Source organism: Chiloscyllium plagiosum, chromosome 43 (assembly GCF_004010195.1).
Source record: "Chiloscyllium plagiosum isolate BGI_BamShark_2017 chromosome 43, ASM401019v2, whole genome shotgun sequence".
NCBI classification, from domain to species: Eukaryota; Metazoa; Chordata; class Chondrichthyes; order Orectolobiformes; family Hemiscylliidae; genus Chiloscyllium; species Chiloscyllium plagiosum.
This window is the reverse complement of record NC_057752.1, coordinates 501449-515743: the sequence shown is the minus strand read 5'-3', so window position 1 is coordinate 515743 and position 14295 is coordinate 501449. Positions and strand designations below refer to the sequence as shown.

The 14295-nt window shown below is 42.2% G+C and overlaps 1 protein-coding gene across 1 annotated transcript in view; it reads left to right on the top strand.

Annotated features, from left to right (window-relative positions):
* Window positions 1-204: 204 nt before the first annotated feature.
* The window catches only part of march9 (membrane-associated ring finger (C3HC4) 9), a 55899-nt gene continuing 41808 nt past the window's right edge, over window positions 205-14295 (top strand). The window contains exon 1 of the mRNA XM_043682132.1: window positions 205-983. Coding sequence (XP_043538067.1) covers window positions 633-983 — 351 coding nt within the window. The 5' untranslated portion in view covers window positions 205-632. The remainder of the gene's footprint in view (window positions 984-14295) is intronic.

The following is a 14295-nucleotide window of genomic DNA, read 5'->3' as shown; positions in this document are numbered from 1 at the left end:
ATGTGACTCCCGGGAAACCGCTGTCCAATTCAATCCATTAAAACGGAGTAGGAAGCTGTTTCCGCGGGAAATTCACACGTGGTCGACGTCAACGTGCAGCTGCTAAATTTTAATGGTATGTGGGAGGAGGGCATAAAATGTCAAATAAAGATGTAATAGAAGGTATTAACACTGGAAGGAAGAGGTGTTCAGCTGGGTGATTTCAGACAAGTGCAAAGGGGCAGTGGAAGAGCGGGCCTGGCTCCTGTTTTCTCTCAGGGTGGGATCGCCCAGGAGATGAAGGCAGGGCTCTGGCTGGTTTGAAACGCGCACACGTCGGGTTTAGACGTGCGCGGGTTGGGGAATGTGGCGAGAAAAGATGAAAGAAGCCGGCGGGCGGCGCCTGGTGCTGGGGAGGAGCGGGATGGCGTTGAGCGGCTCGGGAGAAGCGAGCAGCTCCCTCTCCTCCGGATAAGCCGCGGACAATGGGATGCGCTCCTACAATGGCACCGGCAATTCCTTCCGCAGCACCAATTCAATGCTCAGTCGCGGAATTTTGTTGCCAGGCTTTTTAAACGTTTCTTTTTTAGCAGTGATCAATAATCGACTTTTTTGTTGTTTTGCATCTGATTTAGTGCAAACACCAGATGTAAATGATGTTTAAGTATCACATCCGCATGGTTTTCAATGACCTAAAAGTGCTGGTTTTGATGAGATCTTTTACGATGCAAAGGAGCGAGCAGGATTTAGAAACGGGCCAGAGGAGGGAAGGAGAAGAGGAAGGAGGAGGAGGGCGGCTGGCTGGTTCGGGATGCGGCTGGCCTCCGTTCCCCAATTGCTCGTCCCAGGCCGACGAGGATTGTTACGGGACGGAAGGTGCCGGAGCTGGAGGGGGACAGGAAGAGAAGGAGAGGAATGCGCCCCTCCAGACGGGGATGGACTCGGTGTCTCTCAGTAGCACGGAGAGCCCATTGTGCAGGATCTGTTTCCAGGGACCAGACCAGGTACAGTGAGCATAAATGCTGAGATAGTACATTCTGCTCACATATCCCCGATGAGGCACGATTCTCAGCACCAGGGTTTGCATCGAAGGCTTAACAGTTGTTAAAGGAATAATGAATAAACAGCGTTTGTACATTTCTGGGAATATACATTTACTGGTATTGAAATATTGTTATTCCCTCGAGTATAGAAGATTAAAGGATGATCTAACTAAGGTGTGTAAAATAATAAAAGAATTTGACGGTTTCTTTCCATGTACCCTTTCCCCTTTTTTGGTGGAGGGGGGGAATCTTCAGAACAGAAATTCGAGCGCGGCGGGGGGTGCCCAGGGAGCACGTCTTCACACACAAAGGGGAATGGGAATCTGGAACTCCGTTTCCGTATACCTCCCAAAACTGAGATTGATTGATTGATTTCTGTTAGGTAAGGGCATTCGGTGATGTGGAACCAAGGCGGTTAAGCAGAATTAAGAATCCGATCAATCATGATCTAATTGAATCGGTGGAGCAGGTACAAAGGGCTGAATGGCCTCCTCTTTCCAGGTTGCTGTTGACAAAAAGATAGTTTTAATTGCTTTTATTGAGTGGGTGATATTATAAACGGTGTAGCTTAAGATCCCTGGCAACTTCAACATTGGAACTGTTCTGATATCAGCAGGGGAAAGGTTATTGGTGTCTTTATGAGAATTGACATAGTTCCAGTGTGGAGAGGTCCTTTTACAGAATTGACCAAAATAAATTTGGGATTAGGCTGGGGGTAGAGGAGTGGCTGAATGTCAGAGAGACCAGCAGGAAATGGGGCTGAGGATCTTGGCGTTCATGAGAGTTGATGATGTTGAGGATGACAAAATGAACATCAGGTTTTGTTCTTGAAATTTATATTGAGGCCAAATCTGATTTTGTGAGTTTTGTCTTTTGGTTCAATTAAATTGGGTAAAATACTCTTGGTGATTAGGGATTTTTATGCCACAATTTCTATATCAGTTATCCTGCAGTATGGAAGTAATCACTCACTGAATTCATGGCTCAGTACCAATCAAAAAGATGGAAAACTGATTAAAAAAGACCCCCCCATTTCCATGGTGCTATTAAGGAGAATATGGAGGAATGATCAATGATTCTATACTTTGCTATCTGTCTACAAGTATGCTTAAACTATTTGAGAAGATTGCTGCTTTGTCACATTGTGCATTAGTTCGCATGGAGCAATTTTAACTTAGCTTGGGAAGCAGGAAATCTATGGGATCACGTGGGATGCAGTTTCTGACCCCATCCATTATGGACAGTGATACTGGATGGGTGTAAATCAGGATTACATCTGTTCCCAACACATTCCTAATGAGCAAATAAGGTTAAAATTGCCCCCAATTTGAGTCTGTCCTTTACACTTAAGAATGGATTACGGATGTGAGCTGAGATGGTCAAAGATGCTCTTTCACTTCAACTATGCTTGCTGGAATATGCTTCAGTGTCTATAACCAAGTGGTTTCTGGTGCATGGGGAGGATTTTCTTTTGGTTGTTGTGCCTTAGTCACATTGTGAACATGGTGGGCTGATTTCCACTGTGTTAGTTCTCATGAAATCGTCAGTGAATTTTAAGTGACCAGGGGAAATCTGCCACAGTTAGCATTGGAGTGTCTGAAACCAAATTTTGTTGAATCTCATTTTACAGAGCAGAGCAAACTCAACAATGGTAAATATTATATCTGCTTCCACTAGGGAATGAAGTGAAGCACAACTAAGAGTTTTGTCTTTTTGTACTGTATTGTTACATTTTTTGCCTCGTGGATAAACATCGCAATATAGCAAGAACTTGATGATAGTTTATGCTGAATGAGGGGTTAGACCATAATAATTGCTGTTCTGCTACACTTTTGGAGTACTGCATGCAATTCTGGTCTCCTCCCTATTGGAAGGATGTTATGAAACTTGAAAGAGTTCAGAAAAGATTTACAAGGATGTTTCCAGGGTTGGAGGATTTGAACTATAGGGAGAGGCTGAATAGGTTGGGGCTGTTTCTCCTGGAGCGTCAGAGGCTCAGGGGTGACCTATTACAACATTTAAAAGGCATCTGGATGGGTATATGAATAGGAAGGGTTTGGAGGGATATGGGCCAAGTGCTGGCAAATGGGCCTAGATTAGGTTGGGACACCTAGTCAGTATGGATGAGTTGGACCGAGGGGTCTGTTTCCGTGCTGTGCTGTACATTTCTATGACTCTACGTGCACAAATGGGGTATGTGCTGAGCTTGTCACCATGTTATTGTTCTTGCGTCTAAGTCAGAAGAAGAAATCAGATTCAAACTCCCAGAGATTTAATAAAATAATCCATTGCAGAACAAAGGAGTACTGCACTGGGGGGGGGCGGGGGAGGGGGTTGCTATTTTTCAGATGCAACATTAAACTGTCCCTTCAGGTAGATGTAAAGTGGCACTATTTTGAAGAGCAGGGGAGTTCTCCTGATGTCCTGACCAACATTTATCTCTCTAGCAATATAACTTAAAAATAATTGTTTAGTTACTATCACATTATTGTTTGTGGGAGCTTGCTAAATATAAATTGGCTTTGCTTCCTGCATTATAACAGTGCCATTTCAAGAGTATTTTTATGGCTGTAAGTGCCTTAAGTTGTCCTAAAGTTGTGAAAGGTGTCATAGAAAGCATGTCTTTGACTGTATGTTCCATTTTATAGGGAGAGGCCTGCTTGGATAAAAATCCACAGGAGGATAATGTTTGGCTTTTCTGTAATAGACTTGCAATAGGCTTGAGTTTGTAGACAAATTACATATGTTCAACTTTAGCAATGTTGGACAGTGAAGAAATGAATTTGCTTCGCTCCATTAAATTGTATTGGCTGAGAATTAGATACGTTAGTTTTAGGATTTAACATGAAAATTTGTTTCTATTTTCTTACCTGAAGTGAACTTGAACAACATTATGTTGAAAAGCACCACACCTCTCGCAGAATTATACAGCATGGGAGAAGGACATTCAGCCCAGCATGTCTGTCAGCTTTTTTTCCTCCATTTCTTGGAAATTATTTAAAATTACAATTCTGGCAGCAGTTGTGACCCTCAAAATAGCCTTTGGATCACCCACTTTACAGCCGCACAGTTACATTGTACGCTATTATGTGGTTACTTTTAACAGTTTGATCTGCATACAGTTGATGCAGATGTTGCTGGTTTTGTGTTTGCTGGATACAAAATAGTATTTTTTTAAATTGAGGGGGTGATTGTCATTTTAAAAGTCTTCATGAAATTTACATTGCCACATTGGATGTTGACAGTGCTGAAACCCCTATTGCACCAGGACAATAATTCCATTCTCCACACCAGGCAGTGTGTGGCCTCATGGAATTAGGGAACATCACATTAATTTTATGCTTTAAGCCCATGCCTTGTAGGAACTTGCTTGAAAACCAGAGCATAGAACATTACAGCACAGTACAGGCCCTTCGGCCCTCAATGTTGCATTGACCTGTGAAACCAATCTGAAGCCCATCTAACCTGCATTATTCCATTTTTATCCACATGTTTATCCAATCACCATTTAAATGCCCTTAAAGTTGGCCAGTCTACTACTGTTGCAGGCAGTATACCACGCCCCTACTACTCTCTGAGTAAAGAAACTACCTCTGACATCTGTCCTATAACTATCACCTCTCAATTTAAAGCTGTGCCCCCTTGTGCTAGCCATCACTATCCAATGAAAAAGACTCTCACTGTCCACCCTATCTAACCCTCTGATTATCTTATGTCTCAATTAAGTCACCTGTCAACCTTCTCCTCTCCAAAGAAAACAACCTCAAGTCTCTCAGCCTTTCCTCGGAAGATCTTCCCTCCATACCAGGCAACATCTTGGTAAATCTCCTCTGAACCCTTTCCAAAGCTTCCACGTCCTTCCTATAATGCGGTGACCAGAACTGTACACAATACTCCATGTGCGGCTGCACCAGAGTTTTGTACAGCTGCAGCAAAACCTCATGGTTCCGAAATTCAATTCCTCTACCAATAAAAGCTAAGACATCGTATGCCTCCTTAACAACCCTATCAATCTAGGTGACAACTTTCAGGGATCTATGCACATGGACACTGAGATCCCTCTGCTCATCTACACTACCAAGAACCTTAACATTAGCCCAGTACTCTTTATTCCTGTTGCTCCTTCCAAAGTGAATCACCTCACACTTCTCCACATTAAACTCCATTTGCCATCTCTCAGCCCAGCTCTGCAGCTTATCTATGACCCTCAGTAACCCCCAACATCCTTCAGCACTATCCACAACTCTACCAAGCTTAGTGTCATCCGCAAATTTACCAATCCATTCTTCCATGCCCTTATCCAGGTCGTTTATAAAAAATGACAAACAACAGTAGACCCAAAACAAATCCTTGCGGTACACCACTAGGAACTAAACTCCAGGATGAACATTTCCCATCAACCACCACCCTCTGTCTTCTTTCAGCCAATTTCTGAACCAAACCACTAAATCACTCTCAATCCCATGCCTCCATATTTTGTGCAATAGCCTACCGTGGGGAACCTTATCAAATGCCTTACTGAAATTCATACACACCACATTAATGCTTACCCTCATCCACCTGTTTGGTCACCTTCTCAAAGAACTCAGTAAGGTTTGTGAGGCACAACCTCCCCTTCACAAAACTGTGTTGACTCTTCCTAAATAACTTATTCCTTTCTAGATGATTATAAATCCTATCTCTTATAACCTCTTCCAACACTTTTCCCACAAACAAAGTAAGGCTCACTGGTCTATAGTTACCAGGGTTTTCTCTACTCCCCTTCTTGAACAAGGGAACAACATTTGCTATCCTCCAGTCTTCTGGCACTATTCCTGTAGACAATGATGACAAAAAGATCAAAGCCAAAGGCTCGGCAATCTCCCCCCGGCTTCCCAGTGCATCCTAGGATAAATCCCATCTGGCCCAAAGGACTTATCTATTTTTACACTTTCCAGAATTGCTATCACCTCCTCCTTGTGAACCTCAATCCCATCTAATGTTTACCAAAAAGGAATTGGGGAAGCTCGATAAGTACATGAGGGAGAAAAGAATGGAAACTTAGGTTGCTGGGCCAGATGAAGTAGGAAGAGTAAGAAGCTTGTGAGGCTGCACAGCCCAAAGCAAAATTGCTTCCTTTTGTCCTGCAAATTTAATTCATTTTCCCCATCAATCCAGCCTGGGAACAATTAGGATTAGGATTTTAGTCTCTGAATAATTGCAAGGTCTTTTCCATACATATTTTCAGTATTTACTTTGCCCCGACTGCCAATACTGGCTGGTAGAGACTTAATCTGACGAGTCCAGTCAAATGAGGACAGACAGTGCCTTGTTGAAAGAAAGTAAGAACTTGCATTTATATTGTGTCTTGTGTGACCTCAAGTCATTGCAAAGTGCTTCATATGTAATGAAGTTCTTTCAAAGTATAGTCCCTGTTTTAATTTAGGAATCATAGCAGCCAGTTTACTTGTACAAATAGCAAATAATAAGCATTTTGGAAAGGCAAATCAGAGCAGGACTTTTACACTTAATGGTAAGGTCCTGGGGAGTGTTGCTGAACAAAGGGACCTTGGAGTGCAGGTTCATAGTTCCTTGAAAGTGGAGTTGCAGGTAGATAGGATAGTGAAGAGGGTGTTTGGTATGCTTTCCTTTATTGTTCAGAGTATTGAGTACAGGAGTTGGGAGGTCATTTTGTGGCTGTACACGACATTGGTTAGGCCACTTTTGGAATATTGCGCGCAATTCTTGTCTTTCTCCTATTGGAAGGATGTTGTGAAACTTGAAAGGATTCAGAAAAAAAATTACAAGATGTTGCCAGGGTTGGAGGATTTGAGCTATAGGGAGAGGTTGAATAGGCTGGGGCTGTTTTTCTTGGAGCGTTAGAGGCTGAGGGTGATCTTATAAAGGTTGATAAAGTCATGAGAGGCATGGATAGGATAAATAGAGAAGGCCTTTTCTGTGGGGTGGAAGAGTTCAGAACTAGAGGGCATAGGTTTATGGTGGGAGGGGAAAAATTTAAAAGGGACCCAAGGGTCACCGTTTTCATGCAGAGGGTGGTGCTTGTATGGAATGAGCTACCAGAAAAGGTGGTGGAGGCTGGTACAATTACAGCATTTAAAAGGCATCTGGATGGGTACTATATATGAATAGTAAAGGTTGAGGGATAGGACCGAGTGCTGGAAAATGGGACTAGATTAGGTTAGGATATCTGGTCGGCCTGGACGAATTGGACCGAAGAGTCTGTATCCGTGCTGCACATCTCTATGACTCTAAATGTTTAAGTCATGTTTAAGGGATAAATCTTGGCTAGGGCATTAGGACTAATTTCTGTGTTCTTTAAATAGTGCCAGAGGATTGGTACAGCCAGATGAAAATGTCTCAGTTTAATGCGTTGTCCAAAAGACGGTATCTCTGAGAGTGCAGCACTCCCATAAGACTCAATTGAAGTGTCAATCTAAAGTTTATGCTGTAGTCTCTGTGCTGTGATAGGGTTAGACTTGAACCTTCTGACACAGAGGCAAGGATGCTACCCTCTGAATCATAGTTTATGTTTTAAAGAAAAGTAATTGATCATCACTTCCTTTGGCTAAATAAAGAAATAAATACCTGTATGTAATACTGAGCTCACATAGCAAGGAAAGTCCCTGAAATAACTCCACAGAGGCTGGCATCCCATCACCAAGTCATCCTCTATTTACACATGAACAGTCCTTGACTATAGTACTGCCTCTTAGAGTCAGGCAGAGTGTCAGCATCTCTGACACTAACCCTTTTTCTATGTCAGCCAGGGCTCCCTGATAGAACCTGATTAACAGCCCCAATAAGGGAACTCATATTCTGTGAGGTCCAGCTGGCTGACCTTGTTACAATCACTATAGTCCCCTTTTTGTTTTTTTGATCTGTGCTCACCTCTCTGGATTAAGCAGAGGAAAATTCAACTAAGGCACCCATCTCCTGATCACTCTTCTGTAACTGGAATGTGGAAATGGTGTCTGTGTGTTTTGTTTGATTTGGATAAAATCCAGGCCTGTCTGTGATCCCATCTACAGTCATGTGGTCTGCTGAAGTGGGGCAAAGCTTTCAACTTTGGAAGGGATATAAGACAGTTGGATTAGCCACCAGTTTTCCTCTCCCTGGAACTATTGTTCCTTTTGATTTTTTTTTCCCTGTTTATTTTTTTTTAAACCCCCACACTACTGCCTAGCTGCGGAAGTGCTTATTTTTCCCGAGCACCCATGGTGTGTGTGTGTGCAGGTGTGAGACACAGTGAGAGACACAAGGTGCACGAATCTTTATTCAATTTCCACCACCAGGAAGATAGGAAAACACCCGGGTGGCCAGTGACAAACACTGCCCTTCACAACAAAGGGCAGTGCTGTGTGATCAAAACAGTGAAGGGGAGGGTAGGGAACACTGCTGTTTTTTTTTTCTCTTTTAACCCCCACACTACCACCTAAGTGCGGTAGTGCTTATATTTTTCCCCAGCACCCGTGGTGTGTGTGTGCAGGTGTGAGACACAGTGAAAGACACAAAGTGCATGAATCTTTATTCAAATTCCACCACTAGGAAGATAGGAAAACACCCGGGTGGCCAGTGACAAACACTGCCCTTCACATCAAAGGGCAGTGCTGTGTGATCAAATGTTCCTTTTGATTTTTTTTTATCCTGCGGCGCCCACCTCTAATGTCCCATTTATTTTATTTTTTTTTTAAAACAGTGAAGGGGAGGGTAGGAATCTCCTGTATTTTTTTATATAGTTCTTTTTTTTTCCTTTAACCCCCACACTACCACCTAAGTGCGGTAGTGTTTATTTTATCCCCAGCACCCATGGTGTGTGGATGTAGGAGTGAGACACAGTGAGAGACACAAAGTGCACGAATCTTTATTCAAATTCCACCACAGGAAGATAGGAAAAACACCCGGGTGGCCAGTGACAAACACTGCCCTTCACATCAAAGGGCAGTGCTGTGTGATCAAAACAGTGAAGGGGAGGGTAGGGAACACTGCTGTTTATTTTTTTCTCTTTTAACCCCCACACTACCACCTAAGTGCGGTAGTGCTTATTTTATCCCCAGAACCCATGGTGTGTGTGTGTACAGGTGGGAGACACAGTGAGAGACACAAAGTGCACGAATCTTTATTCAATTTCCACCACCAGGAAGATAGGAAAACACCCGGGTGGCCAGTGACAAACACTGCCCTTCACATCAAAGGGCAGTGCTGTGTGATCAAATGTTCCTTTTGATTCAAGTCAATAGACCAATTTGATTGGATTGTGTTTATAATGGCCACTTGTCACTTGTGTCTCTGTCCAAGTTAAAAGTGTTGTCTGCTGTGAGGTTTGCAGAGAAAGAATGGCTACCTGGGTGAGGTAGCAGAAGGCAGTGTTGAACATATCACTGTCATGTCAATGCTTTTCAGAGATGGAAGAGAGAGAAGAGATTGAAACAATTACTGCAATTTGTAGATGTAACCATATCACCTCATCCTGCCACTTGTCTTTTAACAGAAATGCCAAAATCTGGAGATTGGTTAGTGACAATGCTGTAAATATTTATGTGCACTGTGTCATAGTTGTTGCGTGTGTGTGTGTGAATTTGTGAGTTTTATATAATGTAAAGTTGGCTGTTTACCCATGTATCTTCATGCTCCCTAAATACACTGGTTTTAAAACCTTGTACATAATTCTTTTCTCACCCTTTTTATTTGCAACATTTTTGTCCCCTTTCATATTTTCTTCCTTTTCTCCCTGTTTTCCTTTTCCTGTCCATTTTTTGGCTTTTCCTTACCTCCAGTTAAATTTACAGCTGTACTTAAAACCACAAACTAGGAAAGAATCTGTTCTAACTGATAGGATGCTTTTGCAATCCTTGTCAAAGTGTGGGGGCGGTGGGTGAGAGCTTAGCTGCCTTGAATGCTGTATTTATGTTATTGAATTGCTTGAAGGAATGGGATTGGAATATTGCCCAAGAGATTTCTGTGCTGTGGAACTGACTCGCATATTGGGTAGGATGTCAGTTTCACTTGCTGAACAAACTCAACTGCACATGTGGAAAAGCTTGTGTTTTTCATAATAACTTGCATTTGTGAGGCACATCTACCAAAGTGCCTATTAAATGCAATTTGACACCAAGCCATGTGCGATTTTGGGACAGGTAATCAAGAGTTTAGCCAAAGAGTAAACTTGCAAGGAATGTCTGAAAGGCAGAGTTAGAGGTAGAGATGTGGAGAGGTTTAGGGAAAGAATTTCAAGCTCCGGGCTGCCAGCTGTCGAGCAATTAAAACCAGGATGCTCAGGAGCTGGAATTGGAGGAGCACAGATATCTTAGAGGGTAGTAGGGTTGAAGGAACTTTAGAGAGATGAGGTGGGATCCATGGAATGATGAGATAAGTCTTGTAACTTTATATCTGGGAAGCAAGCAACAAATGGGCATTGCAAACTAAATTGGTAAATAGACTCCAGGGGCTTGCAGAACAGATTGGTGGGTTGGATATTACATGTCTCCACGGGGTATATTTTTGGTAGGGGTTGGGGAGGGGGCACACATAGTAGGGATCGTCTAGCCTATTACCTGCGCATCCATTGTATGTAGGTAAATAATTTAAGGGTTAATTGAGTTTATTAAAAGCTCATTTGACCCCAATATTGCCCCATGCATGCCATAAATATGATTGGCTTCGCTAATTTACCTCACTCTGTGTAAAAAAAAGAATTGCCTCCTCCTGTTCGAATGCAACAGCCTCAAGAAAGGGTAAAATGGCCTCCTCCAGTTCATGTGTCAGCCAATAGCATCCAAAGTTTAATTTTTCCTTTTAAATCTGTTTTTCGGTAACACAAGCCAAACATGTAGCTCACCTATACACGTGCAGTCTTTAAGAATGGTTTAATTACAGCTAACAAATGAATTAATGAAAATGCAACTACGTAGGTGAAAATTCATAAAATGCCTGAATTGAGAAAAGATTTAATTTTTCCAAGTTGCTGTCAGTATTCATCAGAAAATCAAAATGAATTGTCTGTTATCCCTCTTAGTATATAATTACAGACAATTTCAGTGATTGCGATTGCTAACAGTTTGAAACGCCATCAAACATTTGCTGAAGGAAGGAGTATTCGGATTTCAACTACTGCCTGTCTGGAAATTTACTGTAGTACTGTGGGAGTGTTGCACTGTTGGAGGTGTCACTTCTTTTTGGATGAGACATTAAACTGAAGTGCCCATCTAACCTCTTAGTTGGACAGAAGATATTATGTGGCACTATTTCAAAGAGGACTGAGATGCTCACCTGGTATCATGGCCAATATTCATTTTTCCGTCAGTATCGATTAAGACCACATTGAATGTTATAACTAAAACAGGGAACTGCGGATGCTGGAAATCTGAAACAAAAACAGAAATCGCTGGAGAAACTCGGCAAGTCTGGCCGTATATGTGGAAAGGAAGCAGAGTTAATGTCTCGAGTCTGGGGACTTTTCTTCACAACACTTCTGAAGAAGGGTCACTGGACTCCAAAATGTTAACTCTGCTTTCTCTCCACAAATGCTGCCAGACCTGCTGAGATTTTCAGCAATTTCTGTTTTTGTTTGTGGGCATTATAACAGATTTAAAAAATCACACAACACCAGGTTATAGTCCAATAGGTTTACTTGGAAGCATTAGCTTTTGGAGTGCTGCTCCTTCATCAGGTAGCTGTGGAACAAGATCATAACACACAGAATTTATAGCAAAAGGTTACAGTGTCATGTAACTGAAGTTACATATTGAACAAACCTAGATTGCTGTTAAGTCTTTCATCTTTTAAAATGGGTTGCAGGTTTCGGTTCATTAATATGTAAATCCCAGAACTTCTTTTAACTCACATTCTCGAGACAACTTAAGGTTTTATGATAAAAAAAAAGTGACATCTCAGCTCAGACAATGCATTAAAGGTGTGAGGTTAGAGCTTGTCTGTATCCCAATCTTGAGTCGGACTGGTTCTATTTCCAAAGTAGGAATTTATAAAATATTACATGGATTGACTGCCTGCAGATTGTGCACTTTTTGAGCAAAAATTCTATTTTGCTCAAAAAGTGCAAAACTTGCAGGCAGTCAATCCATGTAATATTTTATAAATTCCTACTTTGGAAATAGAACCAGTCCGACTCAAGTTTGGGATACAGACAGACTCTAACCTCGCACCTTCAATGCATTGTCTGAGCTGAGATGTCACCTTTTTTTATAAAAGTTACCTTGAGAATGTGACTTAAAAAAAAGTTCTGGGATTTACATATCAATGAACCAAAACCTGCAAGCCATTCTAAAAGACGAAAGAGTTAACAGCAATCTAGGTTAGTTCAATATATAATTTCAGTTACATGACACTGTAACCTTTTACTATAAATCCTGTGTTGTGATTCCAAGCACCCGAGCTACAAATCTTCTCACAATCCTGTGTCTTATGATCCTGTTCCACAGCTACCTGATGAAGGAGCAGAGCTCCGAAAGCTACTGCTTCCAATTAAACCTATTGGACTATAACCTGGCATTGTGTGATTTTTTTTTTAACTTTGTCCACCCTGGTCCAAAATCAGCTCCTCCACATCATTGTTATAACTGATAGCAGACTCCTAGCATGTTCCTGAATGTGGAGGCTCAAAGGGTGGTCTTTAGGCCTTAGTGTAATAATTTGTGTGAGCTGTCAATGGCTTCAGTCTGTCTCTGTAGTTTGATTTAAGGCCGCTTGCCTCATCGGTGACAACATTCAAGTAAGCCATGTGATTGAGAGGATCAGAGAGAGGTTTAGTTGTCACTTGCGCAGATCAGGCTCAGTGCTAAATTTGTCAATTACAAACTGGGATTCAAAGAAACATAGATAGTGAGCTTAGCCAGTATGGCTCTGGTCTTCTTTATGTCCTGCGGTACTTTAAGGTGGTTCCAGTCTTCTGTTTTCTTGGTTTATTGACAAAAGTTGAAGGAATGAAGTGTTTATAAAAACCTGGAGAATAGGTGTGCCAAGAAGCAGTAAGTGAAGGAACAGGAACTGGACACGATGGCTTATGGAGGCATATGATAAGGAAAGAATAGCTGGTGAGTCCCAGTGGCTCTCACAAATACACAGGAACAGCTACAGGCAAGAAGCAAGGGAGGCTGCCAGGTTTGCATTGACTTGCTAGTATGAGGAGATAGCTGGGAGACTGACAGTCAGTCAAAGTTTGAAAAAAGATAAGGGAGTGAGTGGAGAAGTACAGAGAAAGGTGAATTGCATTGCAGAATAGGACATGACATTGGAGTTACCACACCAGGCGAGTGCTGGTGTCAGTTAGGAATCAGTTGGAGGAGACTTCACTCGAAGTGATAGTCATTCCACCTTTCCAAATTTTTTGCATGAAGGTTTCCTTTTGTTTTTCAATCTGTCAACCAGTTTATTGACTGACATCACTGCCATATCAGCGTATGCAGCAAAGTGGGCATCTAATCAACCTGCCTGTACTGAAGTTATCTTATCCCATGGCATCAACTGGTTTGCTTTAGATAGTGGTGGAACTTGTCCGAATCAGTGTCACAGTGGGAAAATGTAGTTACCTGCCTCCCAACCGAGGGAGTGAGTGAATGGCACAGTGTGAAATTCCAAGAGTTTGTTTAAGTGAACTCACAAGTGATTGTCCAACTCTGTCTACCCATCCCACTGTTGACATGTGTTCACGGATCTACCGTGCTGTTTCTCACGTTCTTCTTGATTCTTCATTTCTGTTGCAGTACTTGTGTTGAAGATAGTTACAGATGGGGAAGGCCATTCAGCTCATTGCTAGTGAGAGCAGGAATAGGAAGATAGAGCAGATGAATGCGTGACTGAGGAGCCAGTGCAGGGGAAGGGATTCACATTTTTGGATCTTTGGAATCTCTCCTGCGGTTGAAGTGACCTGAATAAAAAGGACAGGTTGCACCTGAATTGGAAGGGGCCCAATATCCTGGTGGGGAGATTTGCTAGTGCTATTCGGGACTTTTAAACTAGTAAGGGTGGGATGGGGGAATGGATGGGACCAGAGAGATAATGAGAAAAGAAAGTTTGAGGCTGGTATATTTTGAAAAGAGGAGCAAGTTAAATAGTCAAGGCAGGCAAGAGCAAAGCAGAGGATGAGGTAAGACTGATAAATTAAACTACATTTATTTCAATGCATGAGGCATGACAGGTAAGGCAGATAAACTCGGCATGGTTGGGAACATGGGACTGGGATCTCATAGTGTTTACAGATGTGGATCAGGGAAGGGCAGGATTAGCAGCTTAATGTTCCAGGGTATAGATGGTATAGGAA